The 14628-nt window shown below is 44.3% G+C and overlaps 1 protein-coding gene across 17 annotated transcripts in view; it reads left to right on the forward strand.

Annotated features, from left to right (window-relative positions):
- The window catches only part of ncam1a (neural cell adhesion molecule 1a), a 90239-nt gene that overhangs the window by 60897 nt on the left and 14714 nt on the right, over positions 1-14628 (forward strand). For 10 of the 17 annotated variants that reach the window (XM_037270763.1, XM_037270762.1, XM_037270764.1 and 7 more), the window contains exons 2-13: positions 4298-4372; positions 5698-5907; positions 5977-6120; positions 7194-7331; positions 7406-7523; positions 8309-8469; positions 8542-8684; positions 9665-9694; positions 12016-12166; positions 13513-13697; positions 13781-13877; positions 14286-14453. In XM_037270763.1, the coding sequence (XP_037126658.1) occupies positions 4298-4372; positions 5698-5907; positions 5977-6120; positions 7194-7331; positions 7406-7523; positions 8309-8469; positions 8542-8684; positions 9665-9694; positions 12016-12166; positions 13513-13697; positions 13781-13877; positions 14286-14453 (1620 nt within the window). The remainder of the gene's footprint in view (positions 1-4297; positions 4373-5697; positions 5908-5976; positions 6121-7193; positions 7332-7405; positions 7524-8308; positions 8470-8541; positions 8685-9664; positions 9695-12015; positions 12167-13512; positions 13698-13780; positions 13878-14285; positions 14454-14628) is intronic. The other 7 variants (XM_037270766.1, XM_037270771.1, XM_037270770.1 and 4 more) reach the window with 1 other exon arrangement.

A 14628-nucleotide genomic window follows, 5' to 3' on the forward strand; every position in this document is an offset into this window, starting at 1 on the left:
GATAAACATACGAAACTCTTGACTTCTACTGGAGACTTTTGTGTTCCTTCCACTTGTAATATCTCTAGATGACAAGTAACGAGGTTGTCGGGTTTGGGGAGTGATGGCAACAGCTGTAATCCCCGCAAAGCCGCGGCTGCTGAATGACTGAAGGCTGCGAAGAGTTCGAGGAGCTTAGGAGCCGACGCGCCTGTGTCGATTTGATTAAGGCGGCCGACACCCGCACCCGGGACTTGGAAAAAGGCCGCTTAGTGTTTTGTGCCTCGTCTGCGACTACAGCAGGTTAATGATAAGTGGTGGAGATAGCTTTAGGATGTGTTCTGAAAGGCTCATTTATTTCACGCCGGCGACACAAATTGTGTGGGCATCGTTCTCAGTGCTTGTTGGAATAATTAAAGGAAAAATTTTTCCGCCATATTTTCACTTGCAAATCTCCAGTGTATTCCTAATTGTTTGATGTCAAAGTCTTATTATCGTATTTGCCGGACTATAAGGCGCACCGGACTATAAGGCGCACCTTCAATGAATGGCCCATTTTAAAACTTTGTCCTTATATAAGGCGCACTGGACTATAAGGCCCATCATTAATGCATCATGTCAGATTTCTAATCCAAATCAAATCATTCTCCATTTTATCTTTTTTATTTCAACTTCAGACGCAACAAATTACTTTATAATCACAAAATAGTGATCCATAGTCTTTTTGATTCATGATTCATAGTCTTCAGCGGGCCACTTATGATTGATTTCATGACACAATGCTTCGGGCCAGTTTAAATTTAGGAATTTGGTCCATATATAAGGTGCATCGGACTATAAGGCGCACTGTCGGCTTTTGAGAAAATTTTAGGTATTTAGATGCGCCTTATAGTCCGGAAAATACGGTAACTCATTCGATGCCATTGTTGATGACGCAGAAAGCCTGACTGGTAAAATATCGCTTGTTCAATGAGTTCCCAATAAAATAACTGCTAACCACACTAGCAGTTGATTTAGACAAAGTGCACTTGCAATGACCCATCTTGAGGTTTTGCCACTTGGGAGAAAAATGGTGTGAATCCAAACTTGCTCCAGCACATATATCTTGTTATGCGATTACAGAAGACAACCTGCAACATAAATTGTATTGCGGGGCTTGACATGTGTAAGACGTATGCTCGGCGTTCACTCTGCTGTCACTCATGGCTACGAATGTCATGCCTCAGTTCACTTAGGCTGTTAAAAGAGAGACAAAATAGCTTCGGGTGTGCCTTTCAACCATTTTTCAACTGGTGAGACACGGGCGGCGGGCCGGGAATGCTTTTGTGTCTAGTAGTGCGAGTAGAACTAAAATTCTACTGGCTTTGGAGCATGTTTGGCTAAGAACACTTTTTTTTTTTTTTTTTTTTTAATCGAGTCTCCAAGATGAAGCTCTCAAGGTCTAAATTTCAAACGAAGCCTCTCGAAGTCTTTGTTACAAAATATTAATATTAATATTTGTTACAAAAGACTTCCATTTTAGAAAAATCATCCAAATTGTTGTCAATTCTGACTATTAGCACAAATGGTGTAAATGTTCAGTGCCTTGCTCAAGGGCCCTTAGGAAGCAATTTAACACGATGAAAAAGACACACACAAACATTTCGAGGCAGCGATTACAGCTTGACAATTGATGTAAATGGAAAAGTGGACCCAAACCGAAGGGTGCAAAGATTATAAGAAATCAGACAAGAAAACTAGCACGCCACTCGACAATCATTTTGCGGTCTCAAGGGTTGAGTGGGAGCCCACCTTCACTTCAAGCTCTACTTTCATCCCCTTCATTACAGAGCATATGAGGTGAATGTTTTTATTAAGGAGATTCCCAGAAGGGATTCATGAATAGATATTGCTCAGACTTGCGCTGATTCTCACTCGCAAGGTCATACATGCACATTGAATGGATCACAACATCCTTGCATTGCGTCCCTTTTATGTCCATTTCTAGCCAGGTAGCTTAGTTGCTTGCTTGGTTGTAGGACCCTAGACGGTTTCTTGGTTTTGCAGTCGCACTTTTCAATCAAGTCAGGCGGCAATATTTTTTTGTAGAAAACAAAAAAGCCAAAACATTTCTTCCCCCAGCTGAACATCCAATGGCGCTTGTGTTGCGAGCAGACGTGAACTGAGTGCAAGCTTGGCGAAATGATGTCTGCGCTTCCCCGCGGAGTGCGTTTTGCCCTCCGTGCATGCTAAGCATCGCTAGGCGACGAGTAGCCTCCTTGTGTCGGCACCGAATGCCAAACTGGGTTTGGATTTGTCTGTTTAACTTCTCATCACCTTCAAATTTTGAACCACATTGTTGCGAAAGCCCCCCCATAGCTAAATCGGTCTTATATTTTGAATAATTCTTTGAAGCAGTATCTTACAATTCATACCACGAGTCTAAATAATTGTTTTGTTTGTTCCGCTGAGAGCACATTTGATCAAGTTAAACAGCACGTTGTCTTACTTTTCTAGGGTCGTGCAAGGTGATGGAAGTGAGTTAACAGTATCTGTGGGAGGGAAAGCACCGCAGGCTATCGGCTTTCGTCTTTCTTGGCTTTTCTTTTCTTTTTTAAAAAAAGTCTCACACGGGTTTGACACACGAGCCTCGGCGGCCTCCTTTGTTCCTCAGAGGAGGAGAGCGAGTGGCTATTTCGAGGACCCGGAGTGAGAAAATGGTTGAAGGAAAAGCAATTCTTCTCACACCGCCTTGGACTTGTTTTTGTTGCTTTTAGCACGGTAGATGTAATCAGTGGGATTGTCTTGGAGGGGGTTCACGGTATCTACGCGAGGTTACGAAATGGACACCGTGTTTTCTTTCTATCTACCTCCAACCTGGAAAAGCAAACGGTGCGCCGGGGTTTAGCACCGCAGCAACCACTGGGAGTGAACGTTCGTCCGGTGAAGTCAATGTCCCACACAAGACGAGGCAATCGTGGAGATTTGTGGCTGATACAAATATCCTTTTATTTTAGAATTGCCCAATCAAATGCTCTCACCGGAACCACGCGGCCCACGAGCTGTAGGTTTTACACCCCCTCTCATAACAGCAGAATCATATTTTAGTCAAGAAGCGACGCCTGGCTCGAGGATCTCATCATGTCAGGATCGCAGCGGGAGTCCTTGGGAAGCGTTTGCACAAATCTCCCGGTGAGAATCCAAACAGACTCCCTCCTGCTTGTGTGATGTGCCGACATAGCCGAGGCTCAGCGGGATTTTTCAGATTAGAGCAGGGATCACAATTCAGCACACACCACTCAATTAAGAGAAGTATAAACCTTTGTGAAATAATCGTGGGAATAAATATCAATTCCGTCATGATTTACACATTATCAAAATAACTGGAATCCATTTCTTAAAATGTACCATTTTTCTATGTTTTGGTAGCTGCGATAAAAAAGACCTGTTAAAGAAAACTCTTTAATTTAGCATCTCACACCGTCCAAATGATCCGATGAAAGAGAAAAGTGTCTTGGAATAACTCGAGTCAGCTCTCTTGTATTGATACAGAGAGAAAAATCAATCGTCGCGGCTAAAAATACTTGCAAGACAGATGCTGCGCTTCTTCTTCATCTGGGCGGTGGGGAGCTTGGCTTTGGGCAAGGTCGCCGGTTTTATGAACAGTTTGTGATGAGTGCAGCGGGTGAGCGCTGTCGCCTCTTGTTTGTTTTTTCGGCAGCGCTAAGGCGAAACGCAAACCAGCGCCAGTGCACTCGCCACTTGACCTCAAGATGAAATCATTTGAAAATGGAAATAACCCACGCTGGCTATGAGTAGACAAAATCCCGCTATTTACCCGATATCGACTCCAATCGATACGGTTTTCGATGAATTGATGTTTGAGACTTCCGCTGTACAGTTTCTTATCTTTCCAGTTATTGACTTGACAGTTATGGTACGATGGGTGGATGCGATGCACGCCTGAAGTGAGAAGTCGCTGAACTCAAACAAAGCAAGAATCTCACTCCTCCATTTTCTCGGGTCAAGGTGGCCTTCATGTCTGCGCAAGCGAGCAACATAATAGAGTTTACAAGCGGAGCGAGACCACCCCCTCCTCAGCGAGGTCCCGGCCCGTTTGTTTATGTCTGCGTCGCATTCGGATAGCCGCGGTCGACGTACTCCGAGATGGATATCGGCCAACTGAATAAGAGCTCACCAATGTTCTTGGATTGTAAATTGCTACGCTAATCTGCTACTCAATATGATATGCATGCTTTTTGTTTTGTTCATCTGTGACGTTCCTTTTTATTGACGTTGGATATATTGTGTTTGTGTCCCCCCCGCCCGACCCCTGCAGTTGCTATCCAGGTGCAGGTCACTCCAACACACAGAGAGATCAGCGTGGGAGAGTCCAAGTTTTTCCTCTGTGAAGGTAAGCTAGCACCTGGAGATGGGACGGACAAACTGGGCGTTGGGTTTTTGGTCTGTTTGAGGTTGGTGGGTTATTACCGACGCCGCAGTCCGTCAGGGGATTAAAAGAGAAACATTTGGTTGTTGGGGTTCCACTTGATGTTTTTCCAAACTGCATTTTTGTTTCAATACTCAGCCGTTTGCAATACTGCCGGCAAAAAAAAGTATTTGGTTCCGAGTGCCTGCTTACTAGTCAGGCATTTTACACCACCTGAGCCGGAGGTGCTGCGTTCCAAGGCAATCTTTTTTTTTTCTGGTCATCTCCTGCTGGGACTGTTTCCCAAGCAAATCTTATCACTTTACCTCAACTCTTGCTTTTGGCTTCCGTCAAATATGTTCGTCTTTCCCAGTAGGAAAGGAAAATGACTTTGGCGCCAGTTTTCCTAAGCTCTGAAAATGCAGGCGGAGGATTCAGTCTTTGCAAAATGGCACAAACTTCTTATTTGTAGCTTTCATGCAGAGGCGTGATGGTCGAAGCGCCATTCATTCACAGTTGCAGATTCACGCAATTATATCTCCGGCGATGTCATAAAAATTGCCATCAACACAAAGAGGAGTGAATAGCCTTCTTCACGTGCGAGTGCTTTTTCCAACATCTTATTGGGGGGGGCTGAAATGTACTACCCAAACACCATTGGCCACTTTCAAACAGTAAATGGTAAATCGTTTGCACTTATATAGCATTTTTATTTACCCAGCTGGTCCCCAAAGTGCTTTCCAAAAGTATTTACAGTAATATATATCCCGTATTTTCCGCACTATAAGGCGCACCGGATTATAAGGCGCACCTTCAATGAATGGCCCATTTTAAAACTTTGTTCAAATAGAAGGGGCATTGGATTATAAGGCACACAGAATAAATAAGTCAACGTTGCTCAAACGTTAATGCAATCACAATATATTAACACTCGAAATTGTGAGAACAATAACAATACTATAACAATACTATATAATAACTCAACGTTGCTCAAATGTTAATATCACACAACACACAAACTAAACACGTCAAGCTTACTTTAATAAATTAGTCCTCATCCACGAATCCATATTGGTCCATATATAAGGCGCACCGGATTATAAGGTGCACTGTCGGCTTTTGAGAAAATTTGAGGTTTTTAGGTGCGCATTATAGTGCGGAAAATACGGTACAACGGTATTCCTGGTAAATGTCGCGTCACAGTGTCCTTTGAGACGGAACTCATCAAATGAATGTAATCCAGTCAGCTAGTTTGAAATCTACTTGTTTGGACTTGTGGATGAAATAAAATCCCGGGATCATTTTCTCAGTTGTGGGAGACGCTAAAGACATAGACTGGTTTGCCCCCAACGGAGAAAAGATCCTGCCCAACAACCCCAACATCCAAGTGAGCCGCAACGACGAAACCACCTCCACGCTCACCATTTACCACGCCGACGTGGACCACGCCGGCATCTATAAATGCGTGGCCAAGAACGGTGACAAGGAGGCCCAGGCCACAGTCCAAGTCAAGATCTTTCGTAAGTGGACCGAACCTTTAGATTTTGCCATCGGATCCCGACTTTACTTTTTTTTTTTCTCCCTTACAGAAAAGATTACCTTCAAGAATGTTCCCAGCCCGCAGGAGTTCAACGAGGGCGACGACGCCGACATTGTCTGCGATGTGGTCGGTTCGCCGGTGCCCTTCATTATTTGGAAGCATAAAGGTGCCAGAATCCAGGCCAACAAAGACGGTGAGATGATGGCAACTAAAATCCCAGTGTGTCACCAAAAAATTGCAAAACCTGAACCACACTGGTCCTTAGCTCCTTCTTCTTCGAATATTGTTTTTCCCTCGCCAGTTCTGCCAGCCGTCACTCAGAACGAAAACCCGTTTCTTCTAAAACATCCTGGATAATGCATGAATGTGAATATTTGATTCCTCTCACCAGGCAGATAGAGTTGACTAGTGTCAAAAAGTAAAGATATCTGGAGGGAATTTGAGCTTTCCGTCTACCCGAGCGAGAGCAGAAATCAAACATAATGTCAGACTTCCTCGCCCGTCACTATCAGAAACACGCAGCGGATCCTTTCAGGTCGTCAGTTTGATCCGCCTCGGCGTGAGCGGCATTATTGAAGGTGATTTTGCCGCAGTCGAGCGGAAAGTCTGAAAAGTCAAGTCGGATTTTCCCGCCATCGCGTGTCAGAAACACAGCGGTGTCACGATTCACTTTTGAAGGTACTGAAAAACACTCCAATGAGTTCTACTTGCCAAACAACAATAAGATAAAAGCGACGACTAAGTCGTCCCCGCCAGAAGAGTACTCTTTAACTTCTTCCAATGGAACAAACGCTAATTTGATGTGACACCGAAGCGCTCACGGAATTTACCCGTCGGACGAGCGACGTGTGAGAAAGGCTACCTGGTTTCACTTACTGCAGTTCAGTTCATTATGTGGCGTTAATGGCCGCTTTAATCGGAGGCGGGAACGGGTTGTCGAGCCGCTCGCAGCGCCCCTTTTTAAAAGCGCTTCCTCCATTACCTAGCATAATTGAGCCTTTTCAATTTGGCTTCCGCCGTCTCCCGTCGAAGCGTTTCAAACTCCTCGTTTTCTACTTTGAAGATGGACGAGTAATTAAAGTTGCAGTTTTGTGTTCGCCGTGGCTTTACAAAGAACATAAAGATTTTACTTTCCCTTAAGGGTCAAATTAAAATGATTGCTCACAATATTGCTGTCCAATAAAAACATATTTTTTCCAATAAAATGAAAACAGATCGGGAAATGGGAAATGATAGCAGCTGTTTTTTGCTTCCTTGCCGTTTCAGTGCGATACAACATTATGGAAAACGGCCACCTGCTAATCCGCGGCATCAAGAAAATCGACGAGGGAGCGTACAACTGCGAGGCCCGTGTCATGGAGACCGGAGAGATCAACTTCAAAATGATCAACGTCATCGTGAACGGTGAGACTTTTCCGACCAGCCTGCCGCTCACAAATCTTCTAATTCGTGGTTTTGTGACTGTCGTGTGTTTTCAGTCCTGCCCACCATCCGCGCCAGGCAGTCGGAGGTCAACGGTACCGCCGACATGGGCGGGTCTATCCTCTTGGCTTGTGATGCCGACGGCTACCCCGAACCGATCGTCACGTGGGCCCAGTACGTTTGACCTCTGGCCGCATTATGGAGGAGATGCTTGTTTTTAAATATCAACTTCCGAATTGTCTTTAAATTGGTTCAGGTGCCACACGAGCAACTCAGTTAACTCAGTCACCAGTCAATCGGTTCACTTCTTTGTCTGAACAAAAGGGATTCATCTAGTTCGAGGGAGTCTTCGTGTTTACAAGACCTATCTGAAGAGATTTGGTATTTTTTTAGCAACACAGAAACACAAAATCAGACTCCTCTTTTTTCGGCAGCGCTAGTTGATGGATGTGCTCTCACTCGCCCTGTTTTCCACCTGATGTGTTGGTGAGGATGATGATGATGAAGGTGCCTCAGCCACAGGAGGGTTGAGGTGGGAAGTTAAGTTACGTGAGGAGAAAACTGAGGGCTAAGCCATTTTTTTTTTCTCGATGGCTGTCGGCAAGGCTGTTGTGACTTTTTCAGGGTGGGGGGCTAAAGACGTTAGAGCAGAGGTGCCTCAGGTGAGTAGAAATATAAAACTAAGATTGATACCAATGGCTACCAACAGATGGTGGACTCCTCAGTACTTAAATGGAAATATGTGTAATTGTATTTTAAATTGAAAAAAAAAGCTTATTCTGTCAAATTGTTGAGTCTTTTTATGGCATGAATCAAGACAAAGCCTGAAAAAAAAAATGCATTTTTGTCAAAGCCAAAAGATCCATTTTCCACGTTCCCTTGTGATAGGAAGTCAGGTTTGTCTTTCATTCCCATTTTCTCTCTTTTTTTTTTTTTTTTTCCTCCTTCCCGGTCGGCAGCAACAACGTCATCCTTGAGTCGGGCGATAAGTACAGTCTGACTGAGGATGGCTCCGAGCTGGTGATTAAAGATGTCATCAAAGTGGATGAAGGAGATTACACCTGCATTGCCAGGAACAAGGCGGGCGAGATGAGCCAGGAAGTCAGTCTCAATGTGTTTGGTAAGAAAAAAAAAAATGTGTGTGTGTGTGGCTCACAATGTAATTATTAATGGTTTGTTTTTTTCCAACTAGTGCAAGCTAAGATTACTTACCTGAACAACCAGACGGCGACCGAGTTCGACGATGAAGTCACCCTGACCTGCGAAGCCTCGGGAGACCCAACGCCCTCCATCTCCTGGAGCTTCCAAAACAGGATGTTCTCCGAAGGGGAGCAGGTAATGATGGAGAGCAAGGTGCTAATTAGTGCCGGGATCAACACTGACAAAAAAATATTCTCTCCAATTCTATACAGTATACTGTTTATATGATTTTTTTATTTTTATAAAAACAAATTCTCCTCTTGATGAATGATACAGTCAGAGATTACCCTTTATTGTTGAGCTTGTACGACCACACGGCATCACACCGAGTCGTGTCGAACGTTATATTGCCTGATTAAAACCGAAACCAGAGCCGCTTGCGTCATTTGCTTAATGAAATTCGACTCTCGCACTATCATTTCCAAGCAGTTTAACCTCGTAAAGGGTACAAGTTAGACTTTACTGCTTTTTAATCGTTCCTGTTAGAAGATTAAATCCAGGGAAATTGACAAAAAAAAGAAAGCCCTGGATGAGCCTTAAAATATTGAGTCAAAGTTATTGCAGTGGTAAGAATACGACGCTAAAAATTGAGTAACCTTGGTGGCATTTTGTTAACAATGAAGCCCAACCAATTACCGTGAGCGCAAGGAGTTTTTCTTTTAGCACAAAATAGGACAGGAAAATGTATCTGTTACATTTGTCAAATGTAATTATTTCTTTTTCTGGTCAAATTTTGACTTCTCATAAAATAATGTGAAAGGCTGGACGCATCTCATGTAAAGAATGAGGTCATTTAATCTTCTAAAATTTCTTTCCAGGCACTCGACAGGTGCTATTTCTTTTTCCGGACTCTTAATTAGTGAAATCCACCGCTACGTTACATGTCAACGGGGGGGCGTCTGTCAGAAAACAATTCAAGCGGCACGCATTTTTGTTCTAATGGCACAGTAGGCGAATCATTTTTCAGCACAGCGGGTCATTTCGAAGAAGTAGTCATTTCACCTTTGATACCCAATTTTGAGCATCATGTGACTCAGCCCCCCCCCCCCCCCTCCATGTGTGACGACTTTACGAAAGCCCCACCGTGTCGTTGTTTTTGTGTTTGTCCTTTCTAGGCTTCGTGGACGCGACCTGACCAATATGAGGTATGGCGACTAAAAAAAATTAGCCGTAGTTGCACGGGCCCCCAGACTTAACACGCTAGCACACCACCCTCAAGTGTTTCCACTCAAGTCACTTGAAGCGTGCGTGCTGTTTCACGGCCACTAACTGTGTTCACATTAGTCACGTAGCACACTTAATGTCATTCGTTTAGTGGACTTTCTTTAGCTTTTTGTCCTCTTTTCAAGGGTTTTATTATTTGGTTGTGCAACGGTCTGATGAGGTAATTGAGGGGTTGACGCCCGTCCATTGGCGTAACTACCGTTTGCTGTGCCTTTATATAAAAAAAATAGCAAGAGAGCAGAAAGCACATCTGGCACACCAGTCGATGTTCACTTAAGAAGCCTTATCATTATGTGAAATTATTTGCACTTAATTGGAACACAGCATTGAATAACAACCTTGGAGAATGAGCCGCAAGCTGCGTCGCTAAGGGCAAATACATGATTAGAGTCTCGATAATTTTGTTTGTTGGCCTGTTAGCGAGCAGACTGCTTCCTGGTTCTCAGAGGACCATGCCACTCTGATTGGACTGTACCAACTATATTTGGTTCTGCACCAAAATGGAATTGGTTCTTCTGTGGACACGGACTTAAAATTTCTATTCCTTCTTTTAGTGGGATAGTCGTTAATAGAAACTGTAAGTTTTTTTACGATTTTAGTTCATGAAATTGAAAAAGGAAAATTGCTGCTATTTGTTTTTGGTCCCAGTTTGGCAAATTTAGACGATCAGTCGAGTAGATTTAGACATCAAGAAGTTGCCCTTTGCCAGTAGATGAGTGTTGATACTGGGGGAAAAGAAAGAAGTGTCTTGACCTTTCCAGTCTGCACTGTTCTCACCATGTTCTTATCTCGACAGGGCAGGCGGCATTCAAGCCACCATTGAAATCATGTTTTCAATCCCAATGTTTCCAATCCGCTGGACCTTCAGAAACGGCCGTGTAGAACTGTAACTCTGTCAGATAGTTAGCTGCTAGGGGTGTAAATCGCGGGTTTTGTCACGATACGATATCATATCGATACAAAGGATCACGATACGATTATTGCCGATATCTTAAAGCCTGCTGTGATTCATTCACGATACATCACGATATAGTGCTCCACGATCGATATTTTTATTTATTTTTTTAAAATAAAAAATATAGAACAATATCCTGATTTATAACAATTCATACGCAAAATCAACAAGGTACTGCAAACTCTTTATTTAGGAAATTACAAGAGTATTGTAGTATACAAAGTGCTTATTTTAACACTGAACTTTATCAAATTCCGATATTTTTTCTCATATAAGTAAAGAAAAATGAATATTCTTTCTTTTTTTGTAATACCATTAACTTTAAAGTGCATTACTGAACTATTATTTACAATAATTTTAATTGTCCGTTGAGCCATCTTTTCTTTGGAATCCAAAGTGCTTCCAAACGAATGACTTGAAGCCCAAAGGGGAGCGAATCTCCTCGTCTTCTTGGACACTAGCCATAGCACCAGCCCAGGAGCCGCGTAGTTGTCGGCTCCCCTTTCACGTGCCTGCTCTGCTCACAACACAACACTGCTCCCGGAAAGAGGAAGCAAGCAACAATGAACTGGATTTCAAAATAAAGTCGCGTCTAATGTCCGAGGTCAAACACGGCGATATAAATCGATGTTTACGTTTAGCATCGATGCCAATAAATCGTAGAGCATCATATCGATTAATCGATGTGTATCGATGAATCGTTACACCCCTATTAGCTGCACCTCCGAAGAAAATCACCTATTGATCTCTCATCCATCGCATTGGCATTGATCTCGTACCATCTTTAGCCGGGGTGCGCCAATAGCGCTGCTCCAAGGCCGAACGCGTCTACGAGATCATCAATCAAAAGGCGCTGGCGAGCGTCGCTGTAAAGTCTCGAAGTGGCGTTTGTGGTTAAAGGATGGAGCCGACAATCAGTCGACCGGGGGCCGATCGTCGAAACCTGCCCCGAGCTACCGTTAATGTCGACACCATTCAGGCAGTGTGGATGAATTACAGTTCTCCTGAATTCTACTTAATGATGCTGTGCTTGCTCCTTTCATCCATTCATAACATCTTACATCATCCACCAAAAAGAAGCCCACCAATTAACCACTTCACCGAAAAATCGTAATTTGTGTTCACTTGCACCAATTTCTCAGTTGTGTTTGTTCTAACAGTCCACGTTTAACGTCCAGTATTTCTGTCTTTCCAGGAGAGTGCTTACTCTGCATGGTTTTCCCGATCAGAATCGATGCGCGATCTGGTTTTCACAATCGATTTCCTTTTGTCTCTTCTCGCTCGCAGAGCCACGATGGAAACATCGTGGTCCGTAGCCACGCCCGGGTGTCCTCCCTCCACTTGAAAAACGTCGACTTCACATACGCCGGGGAATACCTGTGCACTGCCAGCAACTCCATCGGTCAGGACAACCAGCCTGTGTACCTGGAGGTTCGCTGTAAGTCTTCCTGACCCAAAAATTCTCTGCCAATCTAAAGATCCAAAGTGATCTGAGGCCGAGATTTCGCTTCAAGTAGTCGCAATCCGAGACTTTTACAAACATTGAGGACTTAGAGACAGCCATTCCCAATCTTTACTGAGGCATCAAGACTTTGCTGCTCTTCCGCACGGTTGGTTCTCCTTTATTGATGGAAGGACTCTTCCAATTTAGAATGAAACGGTCATCAGATCAAAGCTAGGCACTGAGTCGCAATCCTGAAACATTCTTGGATTATTATGCAGAGGAGGAGCGAGAGCCCAATTGATTTTAGATAACACCGGCACAAGATGTAGCTGAGCTTAAAGATTAAATCTCTACATGGGTCCTTTTCATCAGTCACAATTCTCAACTAGTGTTTCTAAGGACTGTGTGGCACAAGAACACCATTGATGCTAATTGTACAAGTCAAGATCTTGAATGGCCTGGGTTATTTCTATATTTCTAAGGAGGAACCCTATGGAATAGTGTCCAAAACCACCCCTTGATTGTTCTTCCACAGCAGAGCAAGCATTTGCTGAGGTAAAAAATGATTATCATTTTGGTTTTTCATCCAGCAGACTGTCAGGAATGATCTTAGGTCTACGTCAATGAGAGCTCCGGACAGATTAACTGGAGTCGAGGGTGGAATACCTCAAATATCATGGCGGACTGAGTTCAGGCGCTGACATTCTTTACCCGTGATACCTCATCAATTGGGAATCTTCCACGATGAGCTACGGCGAAATGGAGTTTGACAGCATCCAGGCAACTTTTCGGGGTCTCCCCCTCCCGCCTCCTCCATTGTTGTTTGCAGCGGTTGGCAGACAAATCAATAAGACTCGCAACAGCTCACTGAAATCAGCCGAGCGTTTCTTTTTTGCCATCAGGAGAAAGCTCAAAGCTGTTGGCCTTTATTTAAACTTGAGCTCCCCACGTGACTTGCATGTCAAACCTTTTGCCACGCAGGTGAATAGACGCTGATCTTCGACAGACGGGACTGGTCTATTTCCCCTCGGCTGGATAACAATAGCTTTGCTTTAACAACATAAATGACCATTCATTTGGGGACAATTTCTTGGATGGTTTTCAGTCTGGTAACCACAACAAACGCTGCTGGGTGTCCTGAGGGAAATGAAAAATGCGCAATAAAAGACTCAGCATGGTCACATTTGGCTCAGTGAACTCCGCTCACCCTGTGGATTGTTCACGCAAACAATGATTGGAGTGCTATAGTTTCTTTATTGAAGCACTTAGTATTTTCCTTCGAGTCGTAGAACCGAATAGGTTCCGGGTTAGCCGGCGCTAACTGTGGTGTGAAATTGCAGACGCACCAAAGATTCTGGGGGTGGTGGCGGTGTACACGTGGGAGGGGAACCCGGCCAACATCAGCTGCGGGGTGGAAGCCCACCCCGGGGCGTCTGTCACCTGGTTCCGAGATGGCCTCCAGGTGCCCTCTGTCAACACCAGCAACGTGAAGATCTACAGCACGCAGAGTAGCAGCTACCTGGAGGTAACACTTTGGACAACATCTCTCTGTCTTAGGATACAATTCAGTTGTCAAATGTTTGATTTGTTTTGGAATGGTCCGTTCAGGTGTCCCCTGAATCTCAGAGTGACTTTGGAAGCTACAACTGCACGGCAACCAATGCGATGGGGACAGAGTCCAAGGAGTTCATCCTCATCCAAGCAGGTTTGGGTTTTTATCACTTGACAAACGAGAGGATCTGGTTTAGAGAAGTTCCGGCTTGCTGGGTGCTCTTCTTGCTTTCATCCAGCTCCTGAGGTTTACTCATGTAACCCAAAAATGTACCTGAATGTTAACCTTTTTGACCCTTTTGCCTTCGAGTCCAACTATCTGTTTCCTTGACATGACACAGATACGGAATGTGGTTGACGCTGAGATGTTGCCACCTTAGGAGCTCTTATCAGAGCTACAATGGAAGCCAGACACTCTGTGTGTAATAATAGTCAGGACTCGGGTGTCAAGTTTTAATACTCGACCCCGTCTTTTCCATGTTAATGTTCTGTACATTCAAAACCGACCCGGAGTGGAGGTACAAAGTCGACCCAGTGTTGATCCCGAAATTTTCCATTGCAGAAGTGCCATCGCCACCAGAGATCCAACGGCTTGAGCCTTTCTCCAGCTCGGCTGCGGTGGAGTTCGACGAGCCTGTCTCATTCGGAGGTGTGCCCATCATAAAATATCGATTACAATGGCGCTCGGACGGCCAGGATTGGACCGGAAGGGACTACGATGCCACAGAAGGTGAAACAAATCATTTTGATCGATTAATTGACAATGCGCAAGCGTGGTTGCTAGGCAACACCGATCGACGCTCGCTCACGTTTCTGTCCACGCATCCGCTCTCAACTACGGTCAGCCCGAACTTGATGCGAAGCACACGGTCAATGCTTCCCTTCCATCAGCTTTTTTGCGGACA

The sequence above is a fragment of the Syngnathus acus genome, chromosome 14 (genome assembly GCF_901709675.1).
Source record: "Syngnathus acus chromosome 14, fSynAcu1.2, whole genome shotgun sequence".
Lineage (NCBI taxonomy): Eukaryota > Metazoa > Chordata > Actinopteri > Syngnathiformes > Syngnathidae > Syngnathus > Syngnathus acus.